The 17781-nt window shown below is 50.4% G+C and overlaps 1 protein-coding gene across 4 annotated transcripts in view; it reads left to right on the plus strand.

The window, feature by feature from the left end:
* Window positions 1-16942: 16942 nt before the first annotated feature.
* LOC100350534 (6-phosphofructo-2-kinase/fructose-2,6-bisphosphatase 3) overlaps window positions 16943-17781 on the plus strand; it is a 96993-nt gene continuing 96154 nt past the window's right edge. For 3 of the 4 annotated variants that reach the window (XM_070055806.1, XM_070055805.1, XM_070055807.1), the window contains exon 1: window positions 17093-17238. In XM_070055806.1, the coding sequence (XP_069911907.1) occupies window positions 17223-17238 (16 nt within the window). In that variant the 5' untranslated portion in view covers window positions 17093-17222. Of the gene's footprint in view, window positions 17239-17781 lie in introns of all 4 variants that reach the window. The other variant, XM_008248588.4, reaches the window with a different exon arrangement.

A 17781-nucleotide genomic window follows, 5' to 3' on the forward strand; every position in this document is an offset into this window, starting at 1 on the left:
CAGAGTACCTGGGTTCAAATCCTGACACTAGGGCACTAGGGGCCGGTGCTATGGCGTAGCAGATAAAGCTGCCGCCTACAGCGCTGGCATCCCATATGGGTGCTGGTTTGTATCCCAGCTGCTCCACTTCCAATCCAGCTCTCTGCTATGGCTATGGCCTGGGAAAGCAGTAGAGGATGGCCCAAGTGCTTGGGCCCCTGCACCTGCATGGGAGACCCAGAAGAAGCTCCTAGCTCCTGGCTTTGGATCGGCACAGCTCCAGCCGTTACGGCCAACTGGGGAGTGAACAAGTGGATGGAAGACCTCTCTCTCTCTCTCTCTCTCTCTCTCTCTCTCTCTCTCTGCCTCTCCTTCTCTCTCTGTGTAACTCTTTAAAATAAATAAATACATAAATCTTTAAAAACAAAACCAAATACAGGCCGGCATCGCGGCTCACTAAGCTAATCCTCCACCTTGCAGTGCCGGCACACCGGGTTCTAGTCCCGGTCAGGGTGCCGGTTGCCCCTCTTCCAGGCCAGCTCTCTGCTATGGCCCAGGAGTGCAGTGGAGGATGGCCCAAGTGCTTGGGCCCTGCACCCCATGGGAGACCAGGAGAAGCACCTGGCTCCTGGCTTCGGATCAGCGCGGTGCGCCGGCCGCAGCGCACCGGCCGTGGCGCACCGGCCGTGGCGGACATTGGAGGGTGAACCAACGGCAAAGGAAGACCTTTCTCTCTGTCTCTCTCTCTCACTGTCCACTCTGCCTGTCAAAAAATAAAAATAAAAAAATTTTAAAAAAAATACAAATCCTGACACCAGCTTGTGTTCCTGACTTCAGCCTCCTGCTAATGTGGAATCGGGATGGCTCAGGTATTTGGGCCCCTGCCATCCATGTGAACTTCAAGCCCCAGCCCAACCTCATCCATTGTGGGCATTTGGGGAGTGAACCAGTGGATGCAATCATTCTCTCTCTCTTTTTCTCTCTGCTTCTTAGGGGGGAAAAATTCTCAGGCAATATGACTACATTGGGAGGAAGTCTTTGCTGTTTCCTGGAGCATTCACCCCGCGTAGACCATAAGAGGTGACAAGATTATTGAAGTGATTATGTTCAACCCCTGCATTGGTTCCCAGAAGGATATTCTGTCCCAGTACTCCCCTCTGATGAGGCCTTGGAGGCTCCTGCCCCTCCGCTGGGGTAGTAAATGGGGGGGGGGGGTCTCCTAGAGAGCAGAAATGAAGCAGGAGGCAGACTAATCAAGGAGCCTGTTTGGTCACCAGGCCCTGGGGAGGCCTCGCTACTCCTGCCCAGCTGATTTGGACCATGACTTTTGTCTTCCTAACCTCTCAGTCTCTGAAAGGGAATTTGATTGCAATTGCTCTGCTCCTTTTTGGTGTTTAGGGACAGACACAACCACAACCCGGATCTCCATCTCGACCTTGCATGCACTCCCTTAGCAGGACTTTGGCATGGCAGTCTTAACCCCAAGGAGGACAGCGTGCTCTACAAAGAAGTGGACTTGGGCCAGCTTGTGAAAAGTCCAATCAATATGCATTCTCAATCCCTTTTTTGTATTTTACTTTTTAAGAGATATTAAGCATTCTCCTTCCCAGCCTCCCTAACAGCCAACCAATAAGGCATAAGCAGAAATATACTGGGGAAAGGTATGGGGCTCTGGGAGTACTTAGCTCTTCAGATAAAAGACACAAACATCTGCTGCCCAACTCCCAGATACACACATGATGTCTGGCGCTGCAGCCACCAAACTGTGACCTTGAGGAAAAGGGCAAGTGAATCAGAGAGATTGCCCTTGATGTATTGAGTCTCCGATGCAAGATTAATTACTGCTGCCTCCAAACTTTCTGGTTCTGTGAGAGACCTAAGCACCAACCTACATAAGCCTCTATTTAGTCAGGCTTTCATTTACACGCAACCCAAAGCCTTTCTAAAGGATACAAGCGCACGCAAGAGGCAAGCTTCCACCTTGCTGGCAGCAAAGGTGAGGCTGATGCACCTTCCTCAGGCAATGCTGGCTTCATGGGGTGACTTAGTTGTTCTTATGGGGTGAGATTTGGGATAAACTGCAGAGGCTTCCTCCCCAAAATGTTTCCCTCAATCCTATTGTTGATGCCTATACTTCTTTATTTTTTTAGAAGATTTATTTATCTATTTGAAAGGCAGAGTTCCAGGAGGCAGAGGCAGAGAGAGAGGTCTTCCATCCGCTGGTTCACTCCCCAAATGGCTGCAATGGCCAGAGCTGCGCAGATCCAAAGCCAGGAGCCGGGAGCTTCTTCCAGGTCTCCCACACAGGTGCAGGGGCCCAAGGACTTGGACCATCTTCTACTGCTTTCCCAGGCCATAGCAAAAGAGCTGGATTGGAAGTGGAGCAGCCAGGAATCGAACTGGCATCCATATGGGTGCTGGCACTGCAGGTAGTGGCTTTACCTGCTATGCCATAGTGCTGGCTCCAACACAATCTTTATCTATTTCTAATAGAACTCACTTTAAGAAAATTCTTTCGAATAATCTCAACCTTTAGTTTTATTAGTAGAAACTTAGCTCTTCTTTCAACACTCCATTTCTGGTGACTTTTTGAAAACATGTTTCTTCTCTTCATATGATTTGCAAGTCACTCCATCCCAGGTCTGGCCTCCCCTACCCCTGCCCCCACTTCTCCACCCTTTCATGACTGGAATCCTCCTTCCGTGTTGCAGAAAGTGAGGCTCCAGCTTCCTGAAGCTGTTCATTCCCTGATCTGCCTGTACCCTGTCCATCACAGCGAGAGCAGCCTATATGTGATGATGCAGGTAGCACCAGCAGTGTTCTAGTATGGGGCACTAGGAAGCCGGGGCCGCAGGCACAGCAGCTGCGGGCAGGGAGTAGAAGACCCAGTACTCGACAGATCATGTTTTACTGGGAGCGGCTCGTGTTTCTGGACCACTTTGCTTTGCATGGGTTGAATCTATGTTTGTTTCTGGAGCAGGGAGTAGAGCATGTGATGTAAAGATCACGGGTAAGTGAGGGGCATCCCTGGAGTCCCCTGTGTCCTCTCCTCCATCATCATCTCCTTTCACTGTAATCAGCAGAGTCACACGGGAAGAGTGTTTTCCTAATTTCCCACTAAATGAGGAGAAAAAGTCTGCTATATATACCTCAGTTTCGCTGGAATGATAGTAATGACTTATTTGCATAGCAGAAATAACAAAGCTATTTAGCTGCTTCTCTTCCGTGAGGAGAGCAAGTTGTTTTGGGCAGTTACATGCCAATTCTTTTCTTAAAATTTTACCTATTTGCTTAATTTGAAAGGCAGGGAGAGATAGAGATATAGAGACAGAGATGAGAGATAGAGATTAGAGCTAGAGATGGGGGGAGAGAGCAAGAGCGAGAGCGAGAGAGCTAGAGAGAGAGAAACAGATCTCCCAACCACTGCTTCACTCCCCAAATGCCTGCAACAGTAAGGGCTGGGTCAGGCTGAAGCCAAATGCTGGGAACTAAATCTCCCCACGAGTAGCGGGAAACCAAGTCCTTGAGCCATCCCCCATAGCCTCCTAGGCTCTGCGTTTGCAGGAACTTGGGATTGGAAGCAGTGACGGGACTCAAACACAGGCTCTACGATATGGGATGCTAGGATCCCAAGTGGAGTATTAACCACTACTCAGTGTTAATTATTTGTACTAACAGGAGAGGGCACCGCTGACAGTTCCATTGCTAATAGCCTGAGTTGACCCGTGAGTGGGGTGCCAGTGCTGACCTCAGCCAGCTAGCGCAGGCACCTGGAGAGGTGAGTTCTTTCCCCACTTGAACCACTGGGGGCTGTGCTGAAGTCAATGGATCTGGAAGCAACAGTGTTTGGCGTTTCCTCCTTATGGAGTGGCAGGAGTTTGTTAGCACAGCTCCAATTCTGATCTATAAGTAACCTCAGTTTCTTGGGACAAGACCCTGGACTTGCTGGTAACGACATCACTGTGTCTTTTTTAGATATATTTCTTTTAATCGTGGAAAAATTTTTGTCTAAATAAATTAAACTCATTTAATATTTTGATGTTTTTGTGTTTAAGTTCAGATGATCTGGCTGTATTTCATATTTTTTAAAAATATATATATATTTATTTATTTATTTGGAAGGCAGAGTTACAGAGAGGCAGAGAGAGAGAGAGAGAGAAGTCTTCCATCCACTGGTTCACTCTGCAGATGGACACATCAGCCGGAACTGCGCGGATACAAAGCCAGGAGCCTCTTCCAGGTCTCCTATGTGGGTGCAGGGGCCCAAGGACTTGGGCCATCTTCTGCTGCTTTCCCAGGCCACAGCAGAGAGCTGTATCAGAAATAGAGCAGCTGGGACTCAAACCGGTGCCCATATAGGATGCCGGCACTGCAAGCGGCGGCTCTACCTACTGGGCCACAGCGCTGGCCCCTGTATTTGGATTTTACAAACTTGTAGTTTTAAAAAAAAATGTGGTATATTGCAGCATGAGGTGGACTGGCTTTGTGATTCCAATTTCAAATATGTAATTAGGTAATTGGCAGAGACTTAGGATTTAAACTAAAAGATTCAATACAATTCTATTAAGACTGTAAGCACTATGGGAAGTTAAGATTAAGCACTGAGTATGGGAACAAACAAATACTTAGAAATATAAATTTTACAAATACAGTTTAAAAATTTTAAGGTAGCCCACATAACTAAATTTTTGAATGACATCAATCATCAAAGTCTCCCTTCTCAGTGGCTCAGATGTTTTCTGTATTAGAAATACAGGTACACATAGAATCAAGGGGTTGCAAGTTAAACCTAAAAGTTTAAGGAAACGTAAAATTTTCAATTTGAATGGGACAAATACTAGCCAAAAATGAAAATAATTCTCAGAAGTCTTTTGTAGATGTGAAAACCACTTTCTAAGACAGTAAGAATATAAAATTTGACCTTTTTTTTCCCCAAAACTTCAGTCACTTGCTGCTTCTATTGGGTCAGTGACATTTGCCCAAACAAAAGCCCTTCCTGGGCGTGGCCAGGCATCCCTCAGCTCACATTTCCTCTCCTGCAGCCTGGCTCCTGTCCATTGGAGTTTGGTCTTTCAAGTGTGAAGAGAAATTCTAACAAAGAATTCCATTTTTTTCTTTTCCTTTTTTCTTTAGAAGTGACCTTGTGACTGATCTGAAGTCACCATGACTCTGTTTTGCTTCTCAGAAGTCAGCATCCTAATTCTAGGAACTTCAGGAGATGGAAAGTGATCGCTTGGCTCCAGGGACTTTGACTTGCGGGAGAGAAAAAGGCAGCCGGGCTCCTCTGCAGTAAATAGCTTATTAAGCCTTCACACACCGCGACTGAAGGCCCTTGGGTCCCAGCTAAGCTCATCTCTAGGGACGAGCATCCTGACCTTGGGAGACAGCTGGAGGAGGGAACACAGCTCCCCATAGAACAGCCGTGTGCTGTGGTGAGAAACACAGCCCCAGACCAGAGACCCAGGCAGGGAGGGCTGTGCCCTGCCCTCATCTGGCTGCATCACCACTTAGGCAGCCACTCCTTAGCGCAGGCCTGCATGGTCCTCAACGAAGTGAGGGTGGGGGCAGGGTGGGGGGTGCTTCCCTCTGCATGCATCAGAAGTTTGCCAGGAAGCAGATGTCTGCTTCCGTATTGGGCACAGCCCGGGAGGGGCTGCCTCAGCAGGTTTTCAAAGGCTCCCGCACTCAGTGCAATGCCATCCTATGGCTCAGAGAACTTAAAGGCCTGAGCAGTAAACCCCAGGGACAGCCAGCCTTGCAGGAGCCTGTCGCTCACTCTGAGGGCCTTTCTGTGCTCTTTCCTTTGGCAGGGAGGGGTCATTTTCCCTGGGACAAATACTCCCAGGGACTGCGGCTGTGACCGTGGCGCACCTGAGAAGTAGCAAGCCGGACCATAATGACAACAGAACTCCTTGTCCACTGGGGGACGTTCATCACATGCTGGCAAGGAACCTGGTTCTGGAGACCAAATCCTGACTTCTGCTAGCTAACAGGAGAAGAAATGGTAATTAATTACATTTCACGAGTGTCAGGCTGTGTGTAGGCGGAGCCTGGGGATGGGGGGGGTGCTATTTAGGAGAGAAAGGGTGCACTCTGTGCAGTATGCTTGGTTGGTCCAGGTCATGCTGACCTGGGGACATGTGAGAACCCACACCCTCCCAGAGCCTATTCCCCCAGTCATAAACCTGTTGCCAATTAATTGCTGTTTATTTGGTGTAAGAATTTACATCTTGTGGTGGGCAGAATGGGGTCCCCAGCTCCGCAGGTCCTCATGTACACACTTTCCCCCACTCAGTCTAATACTCACCTAGGTGCTGTCCCGAAGGGATTTGCAGATGTAACTAAGGGAGGTTGTCAGGGAGCCACAATCCTTTAAGGGAAAAGCTTTCTCCTGCAGTATCCAGAGGAACTGGGAACAATCCAGCCTCATCCCCTGGCCATCATGAAGATGGAGGGGCCACACGGTAAGGAATGCAGGTGACTTCTAGGTGTGGCTCCAGCTGACAGCCTGCAAGGAAATGGGGACCTTATTCCTGCAACCACAGTGACTGACTTCTGCCAACAAGACTGAGTTTTGAGCTGGGTTTTTCTGCAGAGGTGGCTCCAGGTGAGAACTCAGCCCACTGGATACTTCTGATCTCTGCTCTCGCCTGCTGAGGGCTAATCAGAGCCCAAGTCATATTCTGTGACTTCTGACCTATGGAACCATGAGCTAACAAAGGAGCAGTGTTTTTAACCATTACAGTTTCCTCCTCTTCTGGTCTTTTGCAATAATGGAAAGGAAATAAACATACCCCTCCATTATAATGGAGGTGTTATTGAAAGGTTAGCAAATCAGCTTATTCCTCAAAGCAACTTTTTAATGATTTTATATTTTTACTTATTTATTTTCACTTTATTTAAGAGGCAAAGAGATGGAGAGACAGAGACAGATACAGATAGACAGACAGACAGAGATCCTCCATTCGCTAGTCTGTTCCACAAATGGCCTTAGCAATAGCTGGGACTAGGCTAGGCCAAAACCAGGAGGCAGGAACTCAACCCAGGTCTCCCAGTGTGATAGGGACCCAGGTACTTGAACCATCACCTGCTGCCTCCCAGGATGCACATCAGCAGGAAGCTGGATCAAAAGCAGAGGAACTGGACCTTGAACCAGGGGGATGCAAGCATCCCAAGAGGAAATTAACCACTGTGCTAAATGCCTACCCTTCAAAGCACTGATTCTGAAATAATTTCTTTTTTTAAAGATTTATTTATTTATTTGAAAGTTGGAGTTACACAGAGAGAGGAGAGGCAGAGAGAGAGAGAGAAAAGTCTTCCATCTGATGGTTCACTCCCCAGCTGGCCGCAACGGCTGGAGCTGCGCCGATCTGAAGCCAGGAGTTTCTTCCTGGTCTCCCATGCAGGTGCAGGGGCCCAAGGACTTGGGCCATCTTCTACTGCTTTCCCAGGCCATAGCAGAGAGCTGGATCGGCAGTGGAGAGGCCGGATCTTGAACTGATGCCCATATGGGATGCTGGTACTTTAGGCCAGGGTGTTAACCCACTACACCACAGCGCCGGCCCCTGAAATAATTTCAAACTTCATAATAACACTTGTAACTCCTTCTCCCACATTGACCAACTATTCATCACCAATTTCATATTTGGTTTTATTTATATTTATGTTTGATTTTATTCTGTGTGAATGTGGGGTGTGTGTGTGTGTGTGTTTGTATGTGGGTGGGGGTATATGATGTGTGTGTTTTATATGGGTACTTTTTTCTGAACAATTCAAGGCACATCATGCCTCTTTATCCCTAGAAACAAAAACATTCACTTATATTAAAAATGGTAAAACAGCCACGCCGCGGCTCAATAGGCTAATCTTCTACCTGCGGCGCCGGCACACCGGGTTCTAGTCCCAGTCAGGGTGCTGGATTCTGTCCCGGTTGCTCCTCTTCTAGTCCAGCTCTCTGCTGTAGCCCGGGAGTGCAGTGGAGGATGGCCCAAGTGCTTGGGCCCTGCACCCGCATGGGAGACCAGGAGGAGCACCTGGCTCCTGGCTTCGGATCAGCACGGTGCACCTGCCACAGCGGCCATTGTGGGGGTGAACCAATGGAAAAGGAAGACCTTTCTCTCTGTCTCTCTCTCTCACTGTCCACTCTGCCTGTCAAAAAAAAAAATGGTAAAACAACATTCAATATCTATAAAATATTATATCCAGATCTGAAATAAGTTTGAATAGGTCCATTTTACAGATGGAAAAACTAAAGTAGGGCAAGTTATATAACACCCAAAGTCTCACAGATGGTAAGTGGCAAAACCAGGCTTCCAACTCTGAGTCTAAATGCTTTTTCCTTTATGCTCTATCTGTTGCAGCTGGGGTCTAGTCACAGAGATAGAAACCACAAATGTAGGCATTTCAGAGAGTAGAGATTTAATGTAGGAATTTTCTTTAGAAACTTGTGGAAGATAAAGAGAAGCAAAAGTCACATAGGGACTGGCGTTTGTAGAGTGTACATGTAAGAAGCCGCAGCCACTCCTCTGTTTGGAGGGGCAAAAGGGGGCAGTGGTGTCAGTCCCAGCCAGAGAACACCCTCACCACCCTGGCTTCCAAAGCTTCCAGGGTCCATGCTGGCACTGAGGACTGTAGCAGCCCTCAGCACCCTTGTGTGGATACTGCTGCTGCAACCAGGACCGATCCTTTAGAACCTACTGTCGCCTGCCCCCGTCACTGTCCCAGTTAAGTGGGGACCTGAAATCACAGCTTTGCCATCAGCTATTGCGGGAGCTTGTACCAGTCACTTAGCTTATGGCTCATTTTATTGAAAAGTGGGACATTTCATTAAATGATCTCCAAAGTTGATTCTAGTTCTGAAATAACTAATTCTGTTTCAGCTTTGTCTTTCGACTTTAAGAAAATATTTATTTGAAGAGAGGAGAGCGAGAGAAAGAGGGAGAAAGAGAGAGAAAGAGGGAGGAGAGGGATCTTCTATCTGCTGGTTCATTCTTCCCAAATGGCTGCAACAACCAGGGTGGGACCGGGCCAAAGCCAGGGGCTCGGGCCTGCATCTGGGTAGCAGGGACTCAAGCCATCTTCTGCTGCTTTCGCATGAATAGGAAGCAGACCATCCAGGAATCAAACTGGTGCTTTGGTATTGGATGCCGGCTTTGTGAGCGGTGGCTTAACCTGCTGCACCACAAGGCTGACCCCTGTCTTCCACTTCTAATAAGTAGCTCTGCTGTTTTGTGCCTTACCCTTCTCACTAGTTTTTAAAAGGTAAACAGAAATAAATCCACAGGAAGAGGCCAGCGGTGGTGGGAAACACTCATAACAACTGAACTTGTGTGCGTGCTGCTGACTGTTGGGTTCCGTTCCAAGTGCTTTGTCAACCCCTTCCTCCTCCCACTCCTTTTTCTTGTGCTCAGCACGAGAGAGCTTTCTTCCTGGGTTGGGGAATTCCCTACCTGATAATTCCTGAAACCCTCTTCCATTACAAACGCTGGGAATGTCGGGGACCAAATTCCTCAGCCTTCCTTCAGCCAGCCTGGGTGTGAGACCTGCACAGGGTGAACCATACACACCTGGGCTTTTGGGGTGGGAACCCAGGCAAGGTCAGGCAGCAGTGCTGGTGCACTTCCAGGCTGCAGGGCCAGTGTGTGGGCCTAGTGCTGTGTGCCAGCCAGGGGAGGTCTCTGGCACAAGTCTGGCAGTACTTTTGGCTGCTTTGACTAGTTCTCTGAATCTTCATTCCCAAACTCATGAGCTATCCAATGCCATCTTCAAAATCTGGAAGTTAATATCATTATGACACTACACAAACTCTGCCAACAGTCCTTGTACCATCCTTGATGTGGCTCAGGATTCAGTCTAGGATTGTGCTGCCCAGTTGGTCACCACTGTGCCTTCAGTCTCCTTTAATCTAGAATCCTTCCACAGTCTGTCACGATTTGGATGTGTTGGAAAAACTCCTGGCAAACTAGCTGGTCAAATGTGCCTTATTTTAGGTGTCTCTTGTTTCCTTATTATTAAATTCAGATTATGCATTTTTGGCAAGAACATTAGGATGTGATGCTTTGTCCTTTTCAGTACATCCTATCAGGGGGAACATGTTGACTTGGTCCATTAACTTTGATAATTTGCTGAAGGCCTGTCCTGTGAAGTTGCAACTTCTCCCTTAATAATTAGTGATACAGGGGCCAGCGCCGTGGCTCAGTAGGTTAATCTTCCCCCTGCGGCGCCGGCATCCCATATGGGCACCAGTTCTAGTTCCAGCTGCTCCTCTTCCAATCCAGCTCTCTGCTATGGCCTGGGAAAGCATCGGAAGATGGCCCAAGTGTTTGGGCCCCTGCATCTACATGAGAGACCAGTAAGAAGCACCTGGCTCCTGGCTTCAGATCCGTGCAGCTCTGGCAGTTGTGGTCATTTGGGGAGTGAACCAACGGAAGGAAGACCTTTTTCTCTGTCTCTCCCTCTCACTGTCTCTACCTCTAAAATTAATAAATAAAATCTTTAAAAAAATAATTAGTGATACAATTTGAGGCTGTCTGTATCCTGGTTTTCATTATATTTTTGCTCACTCATGGTAGCATCCACGGATGCTTCTGCCTTGATATAATTACTAGTATGGGGTTTGCCAAAAGGTAGCTTTTCTAGTTCCACAACCCTTCCCACATTTATTTGTCGTAACACTAGTCTGGGGAAAAGTCTTCCCAGTGCCTGCATTCATGCATCTATTTATTTGTACCAGTTTAGAGTTGAGAATCCTTGTTCATTCCGGGGATTGCATCCCATTTGTTGGCATGATTTCTCTTCTTGCTCAGATTGCCCCAGCGGTGCCCCTTCAGGTTGACTTCCACACCTTTTGGGTAACTTCCCACCACCTGGGGACATCAAAACAAAGTGGTCACTTCCTTTCTGACACCACGGGATGTTTCAGGCTCATCTTGTACTTTCCCACCCAAACTCTCCATTTCTCCAACGTTTTCTCTTTACTGGGAGAGACTGAGATCTGTGAATTAGATGTGTTCATAGAATGACTATACACAGCTTTTTGCAGCACTGGGATTATCCATTCTTTCCTAGTCGCACAGGTGCATGTAGGCCTGCACACACAAACTCTGGTCTGGGAGCTCACCACCCTGTGTAGCTGGATTCTTCTTGCCCAGTCAGCCGCACTGTGTCTCAGCAACAGTGCCTGTGCCGGCCCTGGTGTTTGTGCCTTTTCACTCCTAAGGGCTCTGAAAGCAGTCCCTCCCTGCTTCAAGCCATAATAATAACGAAAGTAATAATGGCAGCTGCCATTTACCAAATACTTCAGAAGGGCAAGGCCAATGTGGTTTCCTTGAATCTTTACAGCAATCCATGAAGAACCCCCTAACCTCATTGTACAGTGAGGCTCAAAAAGGGTCTGTCACAGTGCACAGAGGTGAGGCAGCAGGGCTTCAGACCCTGAACCCCCCCCCACCTTTGCATACACCTGGCCGCTTAGCAATCACCAGGGAGCTGGGCAGCTCAAGGCAGTAGGATGGTACCGTGCAGAAGGGCATCATGGGAGGACATGCAGGCAATAGGGACGGCTTCTGGAGTCTCCAAGCCTGGCAGTCTGGCAGAAGCTTGAGGTGGGAGCAGGAAAGGAAAGGCACTGGCCTGAGCATTTCATGCGCGGCTGGCCCCTGCTCTGGCACTCTCGCTTGTCTGTCTTCCTCCTTTATGCACACCCCCTTTTTGCCAGTGTCCCCCAGCCCCCCTCCAAAGGTCCCCAGTCTGTTTCACATGACCAGGGAGTCCTTCACTGGAATTGGGAGACAAAGTCTTACTTGCTACCACCAGAGAGCAGAGGCTTGAAATGCAAGTACCTGGCTAAAGAAAGACAGGGAGTAGGCCCAAAAGAACGTTAGGTCTTTTGCTACTTGGGTGTTAGCCTCACTTAAGAGAGCACGTGGAAGGCCTTGTCCTGTGCTTCCTGCAGTAAAGCCACAGAGCTGGTGGCATGGGCACTTGCTGCTCCCCGGAGCCTGGGAGAAAGGTGGCTCTTGTGTTTTTCCCATGCCCTGGCCAAAGGAATATCAGGATTGTGCTGTGTTTCCCAGGGGTCGATCTTGCTGAGGGAGGGATGCTCAGGAGAGCGGCTCTCAAACTCCACATGTTCCCTTTTCAGTTCTGGAAGTGAGCTCAGGAAGTAGCACAAGGAGCAACATCATTATCACCTGGGAACCCGGCTGCAATGCTGCAGATGCAAATCCTCAGGCCCCACTGGACACTCACTCAATCAGGAACTCGGGGTTTGGCCCAGCAAGCTTCCTTTCTCTAAATCTGCAGCTTTTTCCACGCTGATGTTTATTTATTTGAAATGCAGAGTGACGGGGGTTGAGGGGGGAGAGATCTTCTGTGGGTCTTCCACATGGGTGGTGGAGGCCTAAGGCCATCTTCTGCTGCTTTCCCAGGAGCATTAGCAGGTATCTGGACCTGACGCAGAGCACCCGGGACTCAAGCTGGTGCTCCAGGATGGGGTGCTGGCTCCACAGGCAGCAGCTCAACCCACAGCGCCGCCGCGCCGCCACCCAGGAATCCCTGGAAGCAGCTCTCCAGGTGGGTCTGATGGCTGCTCAGCCTGGAGAATGTCTTCCTGAGGACCTCAGGTTACCAGGTTATGCTGCTTGCAATGACTGATCTAAATGCTGATGGAAGGAAAAAGATGGAGGAAGACTCGAGCCTGGCCAGGCAATTCTCGTTTCCTCACAGCTCCCAGCAATTAGGCTGGGTTTTTAAAACAGCACTTTGATGTGCTAAGAGCTCCTTAGGAGTAGAGCAGTGCTGAGATCCATAGTCCATTATTAGACTGTCAGCAGGCACGATTGGAAGTGTAGAGGGGAGAGATGAAATCACTTGGTTCTGTGACGCATATGATGTTGCTGACAGCTCTAGAAATACAGACTCAATTTGAAATTGCTTCAAAGCTGCAAATCAGATGACCGCGTCCCACTACCCCCTGCCCATTCCTCCCCAGGACTGGCTGTGCTGAATTCCTTCCTCAGCTCCCCCACCCCTGCCAAGGCTGCTCCTCCCAGCAGGGGCCTGTCCACCTTCTTTGAGGGGCAAGGCAGAGCCAACTTTTGAGTTATTAAACTTTTTTTTTTTTAAGTGATTTGTTTGAAAGGCAGAGTGACAGAGAAAGAGGGAGAGATAGAGAGAGAGATCATCCATCTACTGGTTCATTTCTCAAATGGCAGCAATGGCTGGGGCTGGGCCAGGCCAAAATCAGGAACCTGGAACTCCACCTGGGTCTCCCACATGGGTCTCCCACATGGGTGTCAGGGGCCTAAGCACTTGGGCTATCTTCCAGGTGCATTAGTAAGGAGTTAGCTCAAAAGTAGAGAGCTGGGACTTGAACTGGTGTTCATGCGGGATGCCGGTATTGCAGATGGCTGCTTAAACTGCTGTGCCACGATGCTGGCCTTGAGTTATTAAACATTGCCATGAAAAAATCCTTGTCAGCTGATTCTGATTGTTAAGGACAGAACAAATGTTCCAGGGATTATCAAAGCAACAAAAACTTAACAGGGCTGTTATCACAACAAGAAATGGAAACAAGACAGTAATGAGTTTCAAGGTTCTTTTTCTTCTACCCAGGATTAAATAGATTCAAAGTAGAAAGACTGGAATCTGTCAGTTTGACCTTTTTTTTTTTTTTTAAGATTTATTTTATTGATCTGAAAGACAGAGTTACAGAAAGAGGTAGAGCCAGAGATAGAGGTTTTCCATCCACTGATCATTCCCCAAATGACCACAACGACCAGAGCTGAGCTGATCTGAAGCCAGAAGCTAGTTCAAGTCCCATGTGGGTGCAGGGGCCCAAGGACTTGGGCCATCCTCTGCTGCTTTCCCAGGTCATAGCAGAGAGCTGTATTGGAAGTGGAACAGCCAGGACTTGAATGGGTGCCCATATGGGATGCTGGCACTGTAGGCCGGGGCTTTAACCCACTGCACCACAGTGTGACCCCATTACTTGTTTTTAACAACACTTCTAATTCTACATGTGTGGGTTTTTGCACTTTTGCACTCCAACAACTTGTTCTTCAACTCTTCAGATGCCAACGGGGTGCTCTGCAATCTAACTCAGTTGCGACACTCACTATCCAGAGTCAGTGACAGCCCACAGATTTAAAGAGTCAGTCCCACAAGACCCAAGAGAGTCCTGGGTATCCAGAGTAGCCATACTTCTGCCTAGTTTGGCTGCAAAGTTGGAGATTCCCACCCCTCTAGGCCCATACCTGTCGTTTAGTAGTACAGCCAGGAAACTCAGGAAGCAACTCTGAATTAGCTCTCCGAATTCTGTCCCCAGGGTCTTTAGGAGACCTAGGCCTGGTTGTTTAAGTCCCTCACCATTGGTGATTAACTCAACCCCTAGCCCTTCTTCCCTCCCCAGCCAGCAAGGGTTTGAGCTGGAAGTTCCAACCCTCTTATCATGCCTTGGTCATTTTGGCCACAGCCTTCATCCTGAACGATCTAGCCTGTCCCCCTTCTCATTACTCCAGCCCCCAGTCATTTCATTGGTGTACAAAAGAATATAAAAATAAAGTCTTACTACTTTGGAGATTCCACGAGTTTTGGAAGCTCTGGGCCAGGAACTGGGCTCAAACACCCAGTAGGTGTTTCTTACTGTGTGGCAATCAGCCACGTACCCCTGAACATTTGTGTCCAAGGGGTACAGGTGCCAACCAGAAAGACTGAGGCCCGGCCACTCAGAGTGCACCGGCTTTACCAGGATGCGCATGGTGTTGCGTCTGAGGTGTGCAGCACAACACACTCTATCTGGACTGGTTGGCCTTAGACAAAATTTACTTTTCTTTTTTTAAGATTTATTTTATTTGAAAGTCAGAGTTACACAGAAAGAGAAGGAGAGAGGGAGAGAGAGAGAGAGAGAGAGAAAGAGAGAGAGAGAGAGGTCTTCTATCCGCTGGTTCACTCCCCACTTAGCCACAAGGGCCGGAGCTGTGCCGATTTGAAGTCAGGAGCCAGGAGCTTCCTCTGGGACTCCCACTCAGGTGCAGGGCCCAAGGCCTTGGGGCAACTTCTACTGCTTTCCCAGGCCAAAGCAGAGAGCTGGATAGGAAGTGGAGCTGCCGGGAATCCACATGAGATGCCAGCACTGCAGGCGGTGGCTTTTCCCACTATGTGGCCCCCAAAATTCACTTTCTCTGGCCACTAAGTTGAGAGAGCTCAGTCCACATCCTCTTGACATATAGTTATGTTATGGAGAAGAGCAGAGACTGATGATGAGCCCACCCATGACCCCCACTTTCTGCTCCTCTGACACCAACACTGCCCAAGGAGGTGGTCTGAGAGCTCCCCACTCCCATCCCCAGCTGGGCTCCCAGCAGGGGGTCTGCTCAGAAGGCTCCAGACAGCAGATGGTGCTCCCAAGGCAGCTGACAATCCCCCCACCCAAGGCCTCCATTCCTTCCTTCTCCCGTGTATCCTCAGTGTAAAACCAGAGAAATTCTTTGGACTATTACCCAGAGAAGACAGCAGGCTAAGGAATTTGAACTCAGAAAAGATTTTAGAAGAAAAAGAAGAAAAGCCATCCCCACCTTCCTGGCCGTCCCTTTTCACTCTCCATGAATGTTTTCTTTCCCCTACCACATAGAAAGTGGTCTAGTTGCTATTCGTGGCTGCTTTCAAATTTAGGAGATTGGTCCTGACATCATTTCTTCAAGATGAATGCAGAAAATAGTACTTTTCACAGGAATTAACTCTCCACTGACCCTAAAGAGGTTTTTGTTTTTAAGATATTTGAGGGCCGTCGCCGTGGCTAATCCTCCGCCTGGCGGGGCCGGCACACCGGGTTCTAGTCCGGGTCAGGGCGCCGGATTCTGTCCCGGTTGCCCCTCTTCCAGGCCAGCTCTCTGCTGTGGCCTGGGAGTGCAGTGGAGGATGGCCCAAGTACTTGGGCCCTGCACCCCATGGGAGACCAGGAGAAGTACCTGGCTCCTGCCATTGGATCAGCGCGGTGCGCCGGCCGCAGCGCACCGGCCGCGGCGGCCATTGGAGGGTGAACCAACGGCAAAGGAAGACCTCTCTCTCTGTCTCTCTCTCTCTCACTGTCCACTCTGCCTGTCAAAAAAAAAAAAAAAAAAAAAAGATATTTGCACCCGCCAAATAATAAGGCATTTTTTCAGGTGCTGGCCGCCCCCTTTTACTTAAAATTTGTTTGTTGTTTTCTTTGAAGATTTATTGATTTGAAAGAGCTACAGAGAAGGGAGGGAGAGCCAGAGCTCTTCCATTTGCTGGTTCGCTCCCCGCAAATGGCTGTGATGGCCAGGGCTGAGCCAGTGTGAAGCCAGGAGGAGCCAGGAACTCCATCCGGGTTTCCCAGAGTGGGTAGCAGGAGCCCCACACTTGGGCCAGCATCCACTGCCTTCCCAGGGGAATGACCAGGGAGCTGGAAGGGAAGTGGAACAATGGGGACTCCAAGCAGCAGGCTTGGATATGGGAGGCAGGTGTCCCAAGAACCCCTCCCTTCAGGCGCACAGTAACGGAGGGCGGCCCCTCCCTCCTTTCGCGATAGTCCCTAAGAGGTGCTCTCATTTCTTTGGACATTTATAAAGCTACGTGTGCGTGTGAGAGAGAACACTTTGCCTCCACGGACCTTGTAATCAAGCAACGTAAAGTTTTTCAGGGATCCGTAACATAGGGCTTAGGAGCGATGCTCCAGCAGGGTGACCAGGCCAGACGCATTTCCCTGGGTTGCGCCCTCGGGGGCTGTCCCACATGCTCAAATGACAGAAACATAAAAAATTGGGCAGAATCCCCCTAAGTCCTTCCCGCGGATGACAGCCTCACAGCCCGAAGGAGCACAACAGGAGTTTTCCTCTCCGTGGCTTCTGCCGAGGCCGGCGGCAGCTAGACAGCCCCGGCGAGTTCCTCGTCTGGGTTGGAGGCTGGTGGGGGCCTCCTGGCGACCCCTGCGGGGCCGGGGCCGGGGCGGGACCAGGCACCCTGGGCGGGGCCCGCACCCTGGCCTCGCGGCGCAGCCCGCAGGCGCCCGGAGCGCACGGGGTGACGCGGCTCCCGCGCTTCCGACTTTGCGACGGAGCCTCCTCCGCGCCGTGACGCGCCAGCCTCTGACCAAATATGTCCCTTCCCCCCTCCCTCCCGGGCCCCATCGCCCGCAAGCGCCCCGAGCCGCGGGGCTGTCGCTTGGACGTCGGCCTGCCCGGGTGTCGCGGGCCAGTCCCGCCGGGAGCGCCAGCTGCGCGATGCCCTTCAGAAAAGGTAGGGTCTCGCCGAGGCGGTCCGTGTAGTGCCCGCGCGTCCGGGAGATTTGCGCGGACGCCCGCGGGCAGCGGCAGGCTCGGGTCCCCAGCAGGTGCGGAAGCCCGGCGCGGCTGGGGCTGGTGCCGAGACCCGCGCCGCCTTGTTCCATGGGGACCTACGTGGTTCCCCCTTCGGCCTCACGTTGCCCTCCCGGGCCCTGCACCATGCCCTCCGGCCCCCGCACCATGCCCTCCGGCCCCCGCACTGTGCTCCCGGGCGACTCCACCGCGACACCACGTGCGGGTGCGGGAGCCGGAGCGCAGCGCGTGCGGCGGTGGGCGGCGGAGAGCGCCCGGTGCCAGTCGCAGCACTTTGAGCGGATCCCCGAATCCCGCCGCATTTGAGTCCCGAGATGCGGATGAACAGGGGCTGGGGGGAAGACGGGAAGTTCTCGGGTTCTCGCAGCGGACCGGAGATTCTGGGGCCGGAGCTTTAAATCGTTGTGCCGCTGGGCACGGCCCCGCCTCTGCTTTCTGACACCTGCAAGTCATTTCACGCTCC

Source organism: Oryctolagus cuniculus, chromosome 13, assembly GCF_964237555.1.
Source record: "Oryctolagus cuniculus chromosome 13, mOryCun1.1, whole genome shotgun sequence".
In the NCBI taxonomy this organism is placed as follows: domain Eukaryota; kingdom Metazoa; phylum Chordata; class Mammalia; order Lagomorpha; family Leporidae; genus Oryctolagus; species Oryctolagus cuniculus.